The following is a 16,845-nucleotide window of genomic DNA, read 5'->3' as shown; positions in this document are numbered from 1 at the left end:
CATCTTCATTCATCGGTCTTTTTTAAAGAACGACGTTGTAAATTTACTTATAAGAACCTTATATAATGTGTATCTTCCATACATTAGTTGGTGATAGATTAAACCAGACCTTGACATGTCTGTAGATCACATCTTCTTGTTCAACAAACGATTTTCTTGATAGTTCTACCTACTCCGTTGCTAGACATTATAAACTTAGTTGGAGATTAGTTGTTGTTCTAGCATTATTCTTCCTTATTAGAAGGAAAATTGGTTGGTTTAGATTGTGTGATTTGTGGTATTGTTATTGCTTGAATATTTTCATGTTCACTATTAACTCTATATTGTTTTCATGGGATATTGGGATTCTTGATTGTCTCCCTTGTTTTGGTTTCTTGTATGAGTAAAATATATATTCATATGCAAATTTTCAATGGTTTGGATATGTATTTTCATTGTATTTTCATCTGGTTTGAATATAATGTGATTGTGATGTTAGTTTTGTCTCCTAAGTTGAAAATTTTTACATGGTTAGTTAAAAGAAGGAAATTGATTAATGCCTTGACTATGTTAGTTGACAGCTATTCTGATATTGTTAATTTGTAGTTGAACTATAAATTCTGTCTGTTTAATCATGTCCAAGTTTGGTTATAAAATATAGAACTATTAGTTGAGCATCATGATTTTAGTAAAATGTGATTACAAATTACTAATTTTTTATTATTCGGGGAGAAATGTTTGATCGCGTGGCTTTTTATTTTTATTTTAGTAATATTGTAAAATTGTTTTTTATTCTATTTGTTTGATGAGAATTTTGTGATCGTTATCTGGGAGATATTGGTTTCTACCGATGACGTTTTTGTGATTTTGAGTGTATTTTTTATTGTATATTCATTAGAACTCTACACAAATATATCAACTTAATTTTTTTTTATCAAATAGTAGTACTGGGTTTGATTTGATGACCCAATTTATCTTACAAGCCCATTTTAGATAATATAACAAAAATATACTGAGTTTTGTGCTTATGATAACAACATAAAAAATAAAAAAGTACTATAAACTACATTTTGTTGGTTCGCTCGTAGCATCACATACACTCAAAATAACTCGAACGACCGATCTATTAATCGAAGAATTTTAGTTTCATCAATTGGACTACTCTTTTTTGTGATAAAATACTAAAGGTTGAGTTGGGGAGCAAGAGCATGATACATTGATTTTTTTTTTAAAGATTTTTTCCAAGTGTTGCTATTATTAACAGTAGTATTTATCCCATAATGAATAAATTATAAATGCAATGCATAGTATAAATACGAACATATATATGGAATGGTTCAAACTTCAAATAAGCAAGTTCATTCATTTATGGTGAAGTTGGCACGAGTTTGAAGCAAATAGTTAATGACATTAAATGATAACGATAATATCTAAGATGTAATTCCATTTTGAGCAATAGATTGATTTCAGTTTAATATATTCTATATTTATTCATAAATCTTAAATACAAGAGGAGGCCTTAATACATGCTTAAACTGATTAAATACCAAACATGTTCATAATATTACTTAATTCTCAAATATATTATAATCAATTTTCAATGATATATTGAATTATTGATCTTGACCGCTGACTCAATTTTATAAAATGATGATAATTTGAAATGTATTTGCACTTATGCACATACATGAAATATGAACGTAGTTATGAACATTTATAAGGTAGACACTCTACTTCAATGCGACTCCACCTAACTTAATTTTACAAAAATAATTTCAAATATATTCCTAATTTCATGGAATATGCCTGCACTATAAAAATCGATGCCAAACGTCGAAAATTACGCAACAAATAAGAAATTAAACAATTTAGACTACAAGATACATAATTGACCCATTGACGTTATATTCAACTTGTTGTAGTGACAATCTAAGCATCAAATATTCAAAAGATATATATACATAATTTATTTTGAAAATATTAGTATTATATTTAAAATATAACATAATCTATTAAGTATATTTGTGATTATGATTAAATATCTTCGAATTCAAAATAGTAGTCCAATTGAGTAAAGCAATTATCCAATTTTAGTGCGTGTATGTGAGAGAGAGAAAACGTGATAAATCCATCTCCATCGTCAAAATCAGGTGAATTTTCAACCAACACAATCGCCTCCACTCAGATCTCTCCCCAAAATCCGATCTTTCCTCGTTTGATTTGCGCTGAATCAAGATTATTGCATCCCCTTTTACTCTCACGCTGCAATTCAACAGCAGCTATTACACGCACAGAAACGCGTCAGTGTGTGTAATGCCCCTTTAACATGGCGTGTATGTGAGCATAAAATAAAATAATGGGGTCGAAGAAAAAATCGAAATCCACCAGTAGTCGTCGAAACGGCGGCGTATCACTCTCAGGCAAGTTTTTTCTTATTCCCGGATTTTTGGGGGTTGGATTTCACAGATGTGCTTCATTAAATGGAAGAGCAGAAATCTATTTTGTAGTTGATTTAATGATTCGTCAGTTTTTATGGATGTGCTTCATTAAATGGAAGAGCGAAAAGCTTCATTTTTGTAGTTGATTTAATGATTCTTCAGTTTTGTGTGTGATGAATGTTCGTTTTTTATTCTGTTTTGCTTATTTTAGGATTTGTTGATGAGAAAGCTTTTGTGATGTGCAGATTCATAAATGGTGTTGAACTTTCTGCTATATGTACATTCATGGGGTTTTAACTATTTGATTAATGATTAATGGTGCCATTGCTTTTATTAGGATTTTTTTATTTTTCTTCTGATTTAGTAGATGTTTTTTTTTTGGAGGAAACTAAGACACTGCCACAAATAGTCAGGTGCACTGAGTAGTTAGTTAGGACTACTATGTATGTATGGCAGTGTGTGCTTTTTGTGAAAAATAACACTACAGTGTGTTGACGACTAATGGGATGAGATGTCTCTGCAATGCATTAGGTCAGTCGAGAACTCGTATGCAAGTTTGTCCGAGTGTCTTTTAACTTGGTTAAAAAGTTTGTCGAATAAAATTTGAGGAATCAAGCCGTGCCCTTTATTGCAAAGAATAAGATGCAAGTCAAGTTGGAACTTCAATACTCCATAGTGATGTGGGAAGAGAGATTTGAATTGGTGTTGTACTTGTATCTCTCTTAGGTTGGAGGTTTTCCACTTTGCTTATGTATTGGATTGGGAGGGAGGGATGGCCGTGCTTGATATTTGCTCTAGTACTAGTATGCTACGGGAGACACCTAGTTATTTGATAAATGGACATATGTATGATACTGAAAATCCTCATGGTGTGTGTTTCTATTCCATAATTTGGTTAAGTATCTCAGTTTCTGGTTAATGAATCTTATGTTGATTTCTTACTGTAAAATATATGCTTTTGCAGGACTTCGAGTGAAGCACCAACAAGAACTAGAAAAATTGAATTTGACCACCCAACCGTTCAAGACGCTAAAGCTATTCCTTTTTGCTGTTGTACTCTACCTCAGACGGTCGTTCACATATGTTTTGTCACATGGCGGTTGGCTTATGCTTTTTGGTGCCCTTGTTGGGGTTGCAGGGATACTACTAGTTATAGTTGATGGTCCTCATGATAAGGTAATTCATCTGGTCATCCTAAATCAGTAGTTTGGTGTTAGTGTCTCGTCATTTAAATTCAGATCTCCAAGCATTCTTCAGAAATGATAGTTCTCTTATATCACTATTTTTGATTTTAGGAATGAGAGAATGCTTGTTTATATTTTGACACATTTTGGGTCTTTCCACATGTATCTTAATTGAAATGCAGCATGTTGAGGAAGTTTTACGTTACATGCGGTTTGGACTGTGGTGGGTGGCTCTTGGTGTAGCATCTTCCATTGGACTCGGTAAGAAAAATTAGCTTAACAAGATCCTCTATTCAATATGTTGATGTTGATGACTTATTTGATGATTGATTGTTGGGAAAATATTTTGATAACAAACAGTTGAACATGCTTTCTCATCCATATCTTCACAGCCTATTTTATCCAAGCTTCATAAGTTGTTCTATATTTTCGTAGGTTCTGGGCTGCACACCTTCGTCCTCTATTTAGGACCCCATATTGCGTTCTTCACATTAAAAGCAGTGCAGTGTGGTCGAGTAGACATTAAAAGTGCCATTTATGACACAATACAACTAAAGAGAACTCCTTCATGGCTTGGCAAAGATTGTTCTGAATTCGGGCCTCCTATATTTCCGTCCTCACAAGGTGTGCGAATTCCCATCAGTAGCATCTTGCCCCAAGTCCAGTTAGAAGCAATACTATGGGGTCTTGGTACTGCACTTGGCGAACTGCCCCCGTATTTCATTTCAAGGGCAGGTATGTAAATTCACAAAGTTTTTATAGGAATTCCTTGCATTTGTGTTAGGGTTGTTAGTTGTTTTAGATCTATTGTCTGTTGACATATGAAAAACGGGAATTATGTGGTTGGTATGTAGTATACGAAGGTCCTCACACATGCTATTCGTTATACAGCTAGCTTGTCGGGAAGTACAGTGTCGGCCATGGAAGAACTGGATGCTTCCTCGACAGGAGACGAAGGGTTCCTTTCTTCCCTCCTGAATAGAATGAAGCGTTGGTTCCTTTCACATGCCCAATATATGAACTTCTTCACCATTTTGGTTCTTGCTTCGGTTAGTTCGTTCATCTACTTTGATGTTGCTTTTTTTTTTTTTTTTTTTTTTTTTTTCTGGTTAATATTTTGATATGATCTTCTCTATGTGAAGTAAATTGCTAAACCCTTACGGTTTACATAGTGCGTCCATTTTGGGTCTGTTTTAATGAGTTGTCTCGATATGCTCCACAGATACCCAATCCTCTGTTTGATCTTGCGGGCATAATGTGCGGACAGTTTGGAATTCCTTTCTGGAAGTTCTTCCTAGCAACGATGATTGGGAAAGCAATAATCAAGACTCACATTCAGGTTTGTGATTCGAGCTTCCTCCGCTCTCTTCTTGTACAGATGAAAATCGAATCTTTATTCACGACATATTTTCTCACAAATGTCGATAATGTGCAGTCACTTTTCATCATCTCCATCTGCAACAACCAGCTTCTTCACTGGGTAGAAAACGAACTACTTTGGGTGCTCAGCTTCATACCTGGCTTCGACTCCATCCTATCCAACCTCATCCCCAAGCTTCATTCGATGAAGGACAAGTACATGGCTGCCAAACCTCACACTCAAGCAGATAGCAAGGTTCGTGTCGTTCAAACTTGTCTAGTCTATAGTCCACCTTCTATAATCACCCCATTGCTCACAAATTCCCTTTCCAACCCCAGGGGAAGAAATGGGACTTCTCTCCTGCTTTTATTTGGAACACCGTGGTTTGGTTCATGCTGATGAACTTCTTCGTCAAGATTGTGAACGCAACCGCACAACGGTATCTGAACAAGCAGCACGACAAGGAAATCGCTGCGATGAAGAATAAATCATCGAAACAATCTGATGATTCTGATACTTCTTCATCCAGATGAACTTTTTTTTTTCGATTCTTCACCCTACATTAAGCGATATCTCTACTTCCTCGCACGATTCATATGGATTAGGGATAGGGGTTGGATTCCAGGTGATGACTGTATGCATTCGCTGTAAAAGACCAAATGCACCCACAAGTTATCAATTTGAAACTGTTTAGGGAAAGGGATGAATTGTGGGAAGTCCAGAATACAATACTAGTGATTTAACATGAAAAATTGGAAATTTGAATAATTCTAGTTAATGCTCTAGTATTCTTGTATGGATTTATGTTTTCTTACAACAGAATTTGAAGACAATGACACCATGATTTATGACTTGTGCCCCAAATTGTGTGATGTTGCTTTAAATGTGAGTAGTTCAATTATGTATAACAAATTCGATCTAGAATGTTGTACGATTGAAATTTCAATTTTTTAACCAAGAATTTTTCTATACTTATTGCTAGGTTAAATGGGCAAGATATTATGCTACATCATGAGTTCTATACAATTATTATGGTTTTAGGATAATAATTACGAAAGAAATCATAGTGAAGAATTAGCATTTTTTCTAATAAAATGGCAATGGTAACACTTTCAATAAAATATCAGTATGCACATAATTAAATCAATTGTTAAGTTTAATCAATCAAACTAGTTCAAGAATGCAATGTTATGTAACAAAATAAGAGATAGTTATTTCAATTTTTAACACATCAAGAGAAAAACTTATCAGTGATTAACAATAATTTATGTTGTTAAATGACTAGTAAATGGTGAACAAAAAAATATGTGAAAAACTGTATAATAAGGTTTCATTAATTGAAATCCTTTTGCAGAGATTGAGTGCAACAAAATCATGTCTATTGTCAATGTATAAAGCAAATATACAACTACATGTCATAATTGAAGACTTCTTCACCACAAAGTATAATTTTTGCACCAAACCAAACGAACCTACTAAATAATTTCAGATATATCCTTTGCTTACAAGTTTTTCAAGTATTGTTCTCATGTTAATTAATGCCAACAGCTAAGATGTGAGATCTCTACTCATATTGATCACTACCTAGCTTTTATCTAGTATTCTTTCGTAGAGTCACGACTTCATGACTAGAATATCGCCATCTTCGGAATTGAACTTCTTTATCCACGCCCATGAAGTAGCATATTGATGATGCCTACCAATATATGTTTTCAATATACACTAACTACTATGTTAGTTAATGTATGTTTCTTGAAATTGCAAGAAAATGATTGGCCTCTATCTCATGCTTGACACTCCACAATTTAATTAATCCTATGGTAGGGAGCTTGATTGTTTGATAAAACCCGGTTTCATAATTAATTGGGGGTGAAAATCCTTGAGAATTAGAGTGTACTACAAGTTGATAAACAATGACATTTTACCATGCCACTATATAATCATTATTGTAAATTGTAATGGTATATCACCATTAAAAGATAATTTTATTAAACTTTGAATAATATTTATGTTCAAAATATTACTATCATGCTGAATCCACTGCAATGTGTACATATTTTGGTACTAATTTTATGGAAAATAAATGGAGTTTTCCTCATTTGTCTTTTTTTCCTTATTTATACCACCCAATGAGTACCAAAAAAAGAAGATAATAGTAATAATTTCCACTTTTTCATTGTTTTTAACTATATTTATGATAGAGAGTAGTCATCACCTAAGAATGGCCCATTATGAGAACCTCAAACCACCAAATGTCAAAATATTTCACTATAAAAACTGACACAAAACTTGAACAACAATAGTCATTCAAAGAGCCCTTTTTGAGTTCTCAAAAAAAAGAGTGTTTATCTTTGAGGGAAAATGGATTCAGTTCTTGAAAAGAGATCTCTTGTAGTAGTATTTTTGTTTTTGGTGTCAAATTTGGCTCAGTTTTCATTTGGAGCAGTTCACAAAGTGGGAGAATCAGCTGGTTGGACCACCATTGCCAATGTTGATTACAAACAGTGGGCTATTTCTAAATCTTTCCAAGTTGGTGATATTATAGGTATAAATACTCTCTCTCTCTCTCTCTGTGCATGCAAGTTCTTGCTGTTGTAATGTTTGCATAATCATTTTTTGTTTTCAGACATTTGGTTTTGGTTGAAAGATGAAATTTTTGAACACTTGGTTTGTGCAGTTTGTTGTTTCTATTATGAAAAAAGGCTCCTTTTTTGTTCTACTGTTTCAAGATGATGTTTTCCACTCTATTTGCAGATACTACTAGTTCATACCGCTCCCTCCTTCAGTTCCCAAATAATTAACTAAAGTTTTTTTCTTTTTTATGTGTAAAATTTTGAAATATCAAATTTATTAGAAACAAATTTTACTACTGCTACTATTTTCAAGAATCTAGGACAGGGAAGTAGAGGATTGAAGTTGTTGGAAAATAAATGCTCCTGCATTTTCGGTTTTGCCCATGATGTCTTGTTTTGATTCAATGCATAGTCAATGTCTTGTAGTGAATAGTGACATAATGCAAAATCCAAACTTAATTTTGTACTCCATATTTTAAGGATAACAATCATTTTAACTCATGAAATTTGGTCGCATTCTGGTCTTTCTCATTATCTTTGAAATTGAAATATTAAAGCACAAAGTTTCAATTTTTATCAATTGTTAGTTAATACAAAAAACAATGTCTTTAGTGTTTGTGTCTTGTTCCGAATCACTGCACAGTCAATATTTTATGATAGTTCAAGACTAATGCACTAAAAAGACTTAATACCGAGCACTAGTTAGCGAGCACCACAACATTTTTCAGTGAGTAAAATGGAATTGTTATATACTACTACTAACCATAGAATTTGAGATTTTGTGTTTTATGTTATATGTTTCCAACTCTCAGTGTTCGAGTACAACTCTCAATTTCACAACGTGATGCGAGTGACGCACGCCGAGTACAAGTCGTGCAACGTCTCGTCCCCGATCACCACTCACACTTCGGGCAACGACTCCATCGTCATCGACACCCACGGCCACCACTTCTTCGTGTGTGGCGCGCCCGGGCACTGCCAGGCCGGCCAGAAAGTGGATATCAACGTCCCCCGGGCACCTAGTGTGGCAGCACCTAGTCCGTTGGGATCCGCCTCAGCCACTCCGGCTCCTCCATTGGCACCCGGAGCACCGCCTCCTAGCAGCGGAGCGTCTCTCTCCGCACCACTAACTATCCCTTTTGGTAAATTGGGATGTATGCTGCTAGCATGCATTGTGGTTGGATTGTTTTAGCTTTGCTACTCACAATCTTTTTTCTACTAATAATTCTACTATCGACTTTTGGGTTTTGTTTTATTCGATTTATCTGTTACATTTTGGTGTTAATTTTCATTTAATGTTTTGTTGATACATGTATCGTGTCGCAACACCTAAATGTAACAGAAAATTTAGTACTATTAATGTTTGCTCAATATTACTACTCTGTTCTAGTTTTAGTTTGTTTTGGTCTGTTTTTAGCTTGTTTTGGTTTAGTGTTTTTTTAAATTCTATACATTTAGAATCTAAAAAACAAGTTAATTCTAAATCCACCCTTAATCAAACATTTACCCATCATGAATCGTCTATAAACAAAATTTATTTAAAATTTTAAATAATTAAAATACACGGTTTCGAAGTAGAACTTCTATCTCAAAAGGGTAAAGGAACATGCTTGATTAAAATACTCGAAAACAAAACTTTCAAATTTCACATTGAATAAAAAAATCAAAAGGAGAAATGTGACCTGCAATCATTCCTATATACAAAGGCCTATACTCATGACTCCTACAGTTCCCAGATTACAAAAATTACAGTTTGGGCCTTGCCCCATCAAGAATCACATACCACACAGCTTGCATCGTTCCTTGCGGCCTTACATACTCTCGTCGTCTCTTTCTGTTCTTGGACACTTGGTTTCATCGGGATCACAAGAAACACACTACACACAGTTCTATCCTATAATGAATCTCGAGATTAAAAGAATTGGAGCAGGCAGAAAAAACCGGGTCTTTTAACGACAGATGCAAACGAACCACCATGAGCGGCCTTGTTGCAACTTAAATGATAAGACCATCAAGCAGAGGTTGCTCAGTATCTTTCCTCCTCAACGCTCTTCTGTCATCTTGATGATCCCTGCCGAACCATAAGGAGGATTTAAGTACAGAGATAGATAGCAATTAGGATCAGACTTAGGTCTAAACGAAGAGAAGATGGTAACGTGTCCTAATGCATCAGCCTTACTTACATAGTTTCAAAACCAGCACTCAATTATTAAAGAATCATTATTATGATGCAGTGGAGTTGAGCAATAAGTTAAAGAGCAGATTTGAGACCTTACACTAGTGGATTGAAGTTCTAGAGCCATCGTATCTTCATGGTCCTGGGAAAGTAGGAGGGAAAATATTTCCGATTAGTACAAAGTGTTACCACATGCAACTGATTACGAGAATATAAGTATTAAAATACCTCTATCAACAGATCCTTCCTCGAAATCATTCCAATAACGCGAGAAGCACGTGGAACGACGAGTAGATGCCTTAAACCCAATTGCCGGAATAAAGTATATACCTAAATCATCATCACCATCATGGTCTTCATGAGACATTATGGCGACTATTTCAACCTCACTTCTTCAAATGAAGTAATACAATGACTACAAGAGTAAGATAACACGTGATAGATTTTTCACCTTTGTTAATGACATATCTTCTGGAACAACATAAGGTGACGAGTTTAAAAATGGAGCAAGGTCAATGTACATTTCCAGATCATCAGGGGTTAGGTGGATGTCATCAATAGTAATCCCCTTACTGGAAACAGGCTTGACGAATTCTGTTAGATTGTGCCTGCTATGTGGATAACCAACCAACAAAATTAGCATATTCTTCGTGTAATTAAATGGATAAGAAGAATGAAACTTTTTTTCCACCACCTGATTGGTACAGGCCCGTCTGTTGAATTAAAGGGCAACGGACTATGTTGAAAGTCAACCTTTGACTGTAAAAGTACTAGTAAATGACTGCAAGAATGAAAAAGATTTGATGTTGAACATTAAGTTATTTTGTATGCTCATAAGCAACATATTTAGGATATTGTAAAGTTTTGAAAAAAAAATTTTGTAAAGCCCACCTTCTCAAGATGAGGCCTATGACAAGCGTCTCTCCACTTCTCGTGTGATCAATGACCTGGAAGGCACATTAAGAAAATATATCAACTATGGCTCATAGAGGCTGAGAACTGAAAACACTGCACCAACTTACAGGAAACCCATTGTGATTGTTGCTCCTTAAAATAGAAAGTACATCCACAACCTTCACCACACGAGGGAAATAGACAACCTACAAATAAATAAATCATAATGAAATGAACACTTTCGAGGCAATGGAATGGGATAACAACAGTGATGATAAAAGATAAGTGGGGATGATACCACCAACCTGTTGTTGATTTCCTGAAGCCTCTTTTGCTGTCATATTCCGCATTTGATACTTTGGTCTTGATTCCAATAAAGGAATAGCCCTTAGTCGAGCCTGCTCTTCATACAGACCTTCATTGAAAGCATCACCAACAGCCTACAGACAGCTGTGTCAAATCTAAAGAATGGAAAGGAAGAAAGCAACTACAGAAGGTCTTTTACACAGCATATGGCTTTGCTTAATTCGTAAATATGTGAGCACGAGTAAGGTTCTAGAAGATTCTAGGACTTCACTATTAGATACATATATACACATGGGGGGAGGGCGACTGAGAATTATTGATAGCAAAATAGTAAATGGATAAAAAAAAGAAAGAAGCAAAAAACTTATTTGTTCAATGCAGCAAATAGTTCTTACGCATATAGGTTTTAAGATGTTACCTTTGATATGAGGAGAACCAACATGATGAGAGGTAGAAACTTCAAGTTATTTGAAATCTCAACCATAATTACACAAAGTGATACAGTCATTCTCATCGAGCCTCCAAGAAAAGATGCAGCACCTAAAAGAGCATACCTGAAATTCCAGAGATGAAAATTCCTTATATTTTTGAATAGACTGAAAATTCGTAATCATAACTGCAGAGGTGTATCCCTACATTGACCGCATCAAACTTTATAGCTATCATCACCACTTAGTGTTCAACTCAACTACGATGATAATAATAATAATAATAATAATAATGATAATGTCATATTATACTCGTATGGTAACAATGATTTTGTACTCTTCAACTCAAAATAAGGGAAAAGTAATTGATGCAGAACATATAACAAAATTTTGAGGAGCAGAAAATGATCCCAACATATTTTACGTGTTCAACTGGACATCTCAAGCACTTCTTTATATTTCAGAAAGCAACACTGTAAAAGTTTATGGCCCATACTCCAGTCACTAAAAATGCAATTACTTTAATATTTGGGTCCAGTAGTTTCTACTACTACTTTATACTACCATTAATTTTGACCTTAAAGATGGCTCCAATACATTCAGTTTTGAGAGTAACAGCAAACAATTGATCAACTAGAAAAGAGAGTGGGATTGGGCACTTACGTTCCTTCTTCAATATTCGGCTTCTGGTAAAAGTTTACAACAAACATGCCAACAAGCCGGCCATAAGTAGAGCCAATCATTATGCCGGGAACAAATTGACCAGCTGGAACAGCAGTGCCAAAAGTAACTACTGCTAGAGAGTAAAACATGACCTGCACAAGAACCCAAAAACAAAATTCTATTCATGTGGCCGTCAGAAGATCACAGAGTTATTAGCATTTATAGTACATACGGGTTCTACTTTACTCATAATAAAGCATCATTCAAAAAAAGTAATACAATACCAAAAAAGTAAGGAGGGTCTGTGCACTAAATTCATGAATTGTTTTAGCACTGAACAAATTTCTGATTGCATCATCCTGCAAGCATTACTGAATCATTAGCAAACATCATTTTACAAATTTATTACCATCATAAAGATAGGACTGCAGCAAATTTGACCTGAGTGTTGAAGAATATAGTAGCAAGGTCATTGTATTCCTTGTCACCACAATAAAACTGTAACATAAAAGATTCAATATCAATTCATTCATTGTTCATACAAACCAAGAAGGAGCAATAGCTGTGTTTATCTAGTGGAGACCATACGGACTCATGCCATCAATCTGTGATAACTGATGACATGAGGCATAACTTCATAGCAAGTGAAACTACATTGGTTACACAAAAAATTATGCCTAAACTAAAACTAACCATCCAGAAGAAGATTAAGAAAGCAGCTAAAGAGTTCTTACATTAACATAATTCCCATACATCCCTGGGCGCTGTGGACATTCAATGCCAGAATCAGCATCTGGTTCAGGGCAGGGAGTGCATTTTCTAAAAAGCGGCAATCCAAACGAAATAAGAGAGGTTATCAGAGAGACAATGCACACTTCAATAACCTACAATATGAGAGTGTTGTGGGGGAAGTCAATTTATAGTTCACCAAAATAATGCCAACTGCCAAAGTATAGTAATCTTATTTCAGGAACTTACCTTCACACGATTCCCTCTCTTATGCAAATAATTTCGGCGCCAGTAAGCTATGTGAAAAGTAAGTTGATTGAACAATGCTCCTGCAAAGGCAACCTTCAGGCAAGACTGCATCACCAAGGAACAATCTAGCGCTTTACATGAATTACTTATTCATACATACCAAGAAGTCCTCCGATAACGCCTATAACTGCCATTGGCAGCAACTCCTGAAATGAGTAATCTTCTTGACCACTAAAAAGAACCTTCGTCAGAATGCATGTCAACACAGATGGATCAGTAAGAAACTCATGATCAAGTAAAGCTTTAAGATTGTCACCCTGAGATGTCCCATATGATGAAGCCTCCAGAACCAAAATGTCCACATTTTCCACTCTTACACCATGCCATTGCTGTCTGTACAACCACACCCACAATGGCAGATGTGAAAAAGACACGCCACATGAGCTGACTCCTCCACCTTGAATAATAAAAAATAAATCACTGGGTTCAGACAACAATCATACTTGGACAATCCAAAAAAGTGTCAATACTTAGGAAATTCAAGTAGATAATTGAAATAAATTAGCCATTATTAATTATTGCCGCCAGCATAGAAAGACAAGAAAGGTCATACTAAAAAGTAAAACGATTTGCTGACATCAAGAGAGCATATTACCATGATGTTACTTCTTCTAGTGCAAACAATACACCACCAACAGGAGCTCTAAATGCAGCAGCCACGCCTGCTGCACATCCACAGGTGACCTTGTTCGAAAAATTAAAACAGTACAAATGAGAAAAGCAGAGAAGCCTTGTTTCCTCTTCAATCACAATAACAGTATACCCTTTCTAAAATAAAATAAAATAGGCCATTAAATTGGCCACATAAGTTGCAAAAGGTTAGGATAATCCAATACCACAAACAAAAGGGGGAAAAGAACACAAACTAATAATACAAGTTCTAAATAAATACAGCTTCCAGTATATCTGACATGTTAAAATCATACTCACAAGATCACGTCGATCTCGTTCACTGGTAAAGATCTGTAGCCATCTCGTTCGCAGGTGATATTTTGTGGATCCACCCTGTAGTAACAAACAAGAGGGAAGTTAAAAAAACCAAAGTTGGTCCAGCACCAGCACATTGTAAAAAAGAAGAGAATTCTTATGTTGTGTGGCCACTGCAATTAATCTTCTCATAGCAGTGTCTTAGCAATAAATAAAAAAGTATTTAAACACATGATCATTATTTGATGGTCTAAACATAGAAAATTAGAAAATCAAGTGAAATTTGAAGGCCTCAATTTACTTTACCATGGAAACAAGTTCCTCAACAAATTCACACAAATAATCACACACTTGCCTGTCCAAGCAAGGAAGCAATACAAGCGCCAATATGCACAAGTGGGCCCTCTTTACCAAGTGCTAAGCCACCTCCCACAGATCCTATGCTGCCAAAAATCTAGAGATGGGGTAACTCAGTGTAAGCATTGACATAACAGTCATTTAGTATTAAATGGCATGCAGAGAACAGGGATGGGGCACCCTACCTTGCCTACTAAAGTCCTGAACAAAAGTATACCATGTGTGTCGATTCCTGCACATGTTGGAGGACTGGCATGAGATTCAACATGAAAGTAACCATCAACAGAAAAAGGAATCACTTAACTTACCGTTTAAATAACCCTTTATTTCAGGGATTCCTGATCCTGCAGCTTCTGGTGAAAACTGTGTAACTATATAAACTGAGGATAACACTAAAGCCAAGTTGATAAGTGTATAGACCAAAAATCCAGCAAAGTATGACTTCTGAATCAGATTGAATGTCCAGGAATATTTCCATCCAGCAAAATTCTCAACGGATATATTGATAAACACGGCGGCTAGTGCAGTACCTAAAGGTAGATATCAAGACAGTCAAGGAAAGAAGTTAATTTCTGGGCCATCTGTTGGGTGAAGATGTACTCGAAGGTCTAATCAACCAATAGATCACACAAATAAGAAGGTGGCAAACTTACCAATCCCAATAAGCAATGCCATAAGCCATTTTACCACCACGCTATATGCCATATAAACCTTACCCCTTTTTGCCTGTGATCTAACAATACAAACTGAACTATCAGGATAATAAAAAATAGAATGTGCCAAAGTCATATACATCCAATCCCAAATAATTTATTCACAAAAAACAAACATTGATTTTCAGTCTATCTACAACAATTGCACTAATCATTCTTTTAACAAAAAAACAAAAATGGACTAGTAATAAAATGGAATGATAAATACCTTCAAAGAAGATATAAGCAAAAGCGCAAATTGAGTTAACTACCTAGAGAACGACAAGCTTTTCTCCACATTAATGTTGTCAATCCAAACATTAATTGTCGTTTTGATGAAATACATCAAACAAATACTAGTAAATTCAGCTCATTAAAACAAAAGATCGTTCTAAGTCCATAAAAAAAAATGGGCAATGAAGCTACATAAGTGTGTGTACAAATCAGCACCTGTTCTTGTCTGTAGGCATAATTTTCAATTACTTCATAGTCAAGGCTTTCAACATCGTCCTTCTTAATCCGACTGAATTCTCCGGAAGCAGCCCCATCTGCTTCCACCTCCGAGTCCGGCAGACGTGACCAGAGCAGCTTCGCCGTCTCCACCCCATTCTGCAATTGATTCGACAGCATCCTCTGCCTCGCATGAAGCGAAATTAGCACTAATCTGATCAATCCAAACGCTTAGCGAATACGCAGGATAAAGTTTTTTCCCCCAATCAAATCACTCTTTCCGGTGGATTATACGATTCAGAGCAATGAATTTACAAAGATTTGCGATGCTGGAGCTCCCACGAATTTACACACGATTCAGTGCCAAGTTTTCAATTAAATATATACTCCTAGTTACTACTTAATTAAAAAAAATTAGATTATTAGTAGTACTACTATTTACTACTCCCACAGTAAAAAAAAAAAAAACAAAAAATTAGTCAAAGTTATAAATCCGCAATTAGTAAAATAAGAGAGAGAGAAAAATAGTAGAGTAATATAGTGTTAATGGATTGTGAGGAACTATTCAGTGGTCCTTCCACACCAAAGTGTCATGATAAGGTGGTGTACTCAACCATTTAATTTTTGACAAATGGAAAAATAAATGATTAGACATGCCAACTAATAGAGTTATTTATGGAAGATATTCATTAAATCACTTTTATAGAAAATATGCATTAAATCACTTTTATAGAATAATGCATAATTCCTAATATTGAAAATTGAAATTATCAATATTTTTTGGCCTCCCATGTTACACTACATTTATATGTATAATAATAATATTTTAAATGTATTCATCATCTTTTAGCAAAAAAAAAGTAGTATAATCACGAAGTGCAACACTTTGTTAGTATTATTTAAATTTTACGATTATAATTTTATTTATCTTATATGTTTATACATAAAAATATAGAGTATATGTAAGTGAAAATGCACACAAACAAAAAGTATGATCATAATTTAATTTTTCAATTTTTTTTTTTTTTGCATTTACAGAGTTATATGTACTTAGTAACTTGATATGAATGTAAAAACTAACTTATAACTATTTAAGTAAGTAAATATATTTATACATAGGAGGAAAAAATATTACTAGCAATTTTTAGATTTTAAAGTTATACAATATTACGTAAAAGTAGTTTAATAAATTTTGTAAGATTTTAATGCATTAAATAGGTTATATATTTACTTAGTAACTTAATATAAAAATAAAAATTAAATTATAACTATATAAGTGTGTCAATATATTTATATATACTCTAAGAAGAAAAAATATTGACAATTTTCATATTTTAAGAATTAAGAATTTAAGATTATGCAATATTCTATTAAAGTGAT

The 16,845-nt window shown here is 34.6% G+C and overlaps 3 protein-coding genes across 6 annotated transcripts; 2 read left to right on the top strand and 1 right to left on the bottom strand.

Annotated features, from left to right (window-relative positions):
- Positions 1-2,080: 2,080 nt before the first annotated feature.
- LOC125196596 (vacuole membrane protein KMS1-like) lies at positions 2,081-5,825 on the top strand. The gene is made up of 8 exons (XM_048095182.1): positions 2,081-2,399; positions 3,382-3,593; positions 3,784-3,862; positions 4,037-4,336; positions 4,493-4,650; positions 4,824-4,940; positions 5,037-5,216; positions 5,300-5,825. Exons 1-8 carry the CDS (start codon positions 2,336-2,338, stop codon positions 5,492-5,494), a joined length of 1,305 nt encoding a protein of 434 aa, XP_047951139.1. The 5' UTR covers positions 2,081-2,335; the 3' UTR covers positions 5,495-5,825.
- A 1,412-nt stretch (positions 5,826-7,237) lies between these two features.
- On the top strand, positions 7,238-8,929 carry LOC125196625 (mavicyanin-like). The gene is made up of 2 exons (XM_048095217.1): positions 7,238-7,506; positions 8,347-8,929. The coding sequence occupies exons 1-2, from the start codon at positions 7,323-7,325 to the stop codon at positions 8,724-8,726; spliced, it is 564 nt and encodes a 187-aa protein (XP_047951174.1). The 5' UTR covers positions 7,238-7,322; the 3' UTR covers positions 8,727-8,929.
- A 231-nt stretch (positions 8,930-9,160) lies between these two features.
- Positions 9,161-15,830, bottom strand: LOC125197547 (chloride channel protein CLC-d-like). 4 transcript variants are annotated; one of them, XM_048096311.1, is made up of 23 exons: positions 15,466-15,830; positions 14,977-15,049; positions 14,632-14,853; positions 14,509-14,555; positions 14,322-14,420; positions 13,970-14,044; positions 13,635-13,723; positions 13,296-13,436; positions 13,140-13,210; positions 12,980-13,059; positions 12,736-12,885; positions 12,443-12,499; positions 12,286-12,360; positions 12,002-12,153; positions 11,329-11,464; positions 10,910-11,044; positions 10,733-10,810; positions 10,602-10,657; positions 10,405-10,491; positions 10,162-10,321; positions 9,939-10,040; positions 9,806-9,852; positions 9,161-9,605 (listed from the first exon to the last, which is right to left on the bottom strand). In XM_048096311.1, exons 1-23 carry the CDS (start codon positions 15,643-15,645, stop codon positions 9,530-9,532), a joined length of 2,388 nt encoding a protein of 795 aa, XP_047952268.1. In that variant the 5' UTR covers positions 15,646-15,830; the 3' UTR covers positions 9,161-9,529. The 4 variants fall into 4 exon arrangements, with proteins under 4 accessions (XP_047952268.1, XP_047952269.1, XP_047952271.1 ...); XM_048096312.1 differs by having other exon boundaries at positions 10,162-10,318; positions 15,466-15,829; XM_048096314.1 differs by having other exon boundaries at positions 14,977-15,056; positions 15,466-15,627.
- Between the last annotated feature and the right edge of the window lie 1,015 nt (positions 15,831-16,845).

Source organism: Salvia hispanica, chromosome 6 (assembly GCF_023119035.1).
Source record: "Salvia hispanica cultivar TCC Black 2014 chromosome 6, UniMelb_Shisp_WGS_1.0, whole genome shotgun sequence".
NCBI classification, from domain to species: domain Eukaryota; kingdom Viridiplantae; phylum Streptophyta; class Magnoliopsida; order Lamiales; family Lamiaceae; genus Salvia; species Salvia hispanica.
Note: the sequence above shows the minus strand (reverse complement) of the source record. Positions and strands in the feature narration are given on the sequence as shown.

Excerpts from the sequence above, each read along its gene's own strand:
- LOC125196596 (XM_048095182.1), top strand. The coding sequence starts at position 2,336 with ATGGGGTCGAAGAAAAAATCGAAATCCACCAGTAGTCGTCGAAACGGC. Across the intron at positions 4,651-4,823 it reads CCATTTTGGTTCTTGCTTCG|ATACCCAATCCTCTGTTTGA; the intron begins GTTAGTTCGTTC and ends TATGCTCCACAG. Across the intron at positions 5,217-5,299 it reads ACACTCAAGCAGATAGCAAG|GGGAAGAAATGGGACTTCTC; the intron begins GTTCGTGTCGTT and ends TTCCAACCCCAG.
- LOC125196625 (XM_048095217.1), top strand. The coding sequence starts at position 7,323 with ATGGATTCAGTTCTTGAAAAGAGATCTCTTGTAGTAGTATTTTTGTTT. Across the intron at positions 7,507-8,346 it reads CCAAGTTGGTGATATTATAG|TGTTCGAGTACAACTCTCAA; the intron begins GTATAAATACTC and ends TCCAACTCTCAG.
- LOC125197547 (XM_048096311.1), bottom strand. The coding sequence starts at position 15,645 with ATGCTGTCGAATCAATTGCAGAATGGGGTGGAGACGGCGAAGCTGCTC. Across the intron at positions 13,437-13,634 it reads CTAGAAGAAGTAACATCATG|GTGGAGGAGTCAGCTCATGT; the intron begins GTAATATGCTCT and ends TTATTATTCAAG. Across the intron at positions 10,658-10,732 it reads ACAATCACAATGGGTTTCCT|GTCATTGATCACACGAGAAG; the intron begins GTAAGTTGGTGC and ends TGTGCCTTCCAG.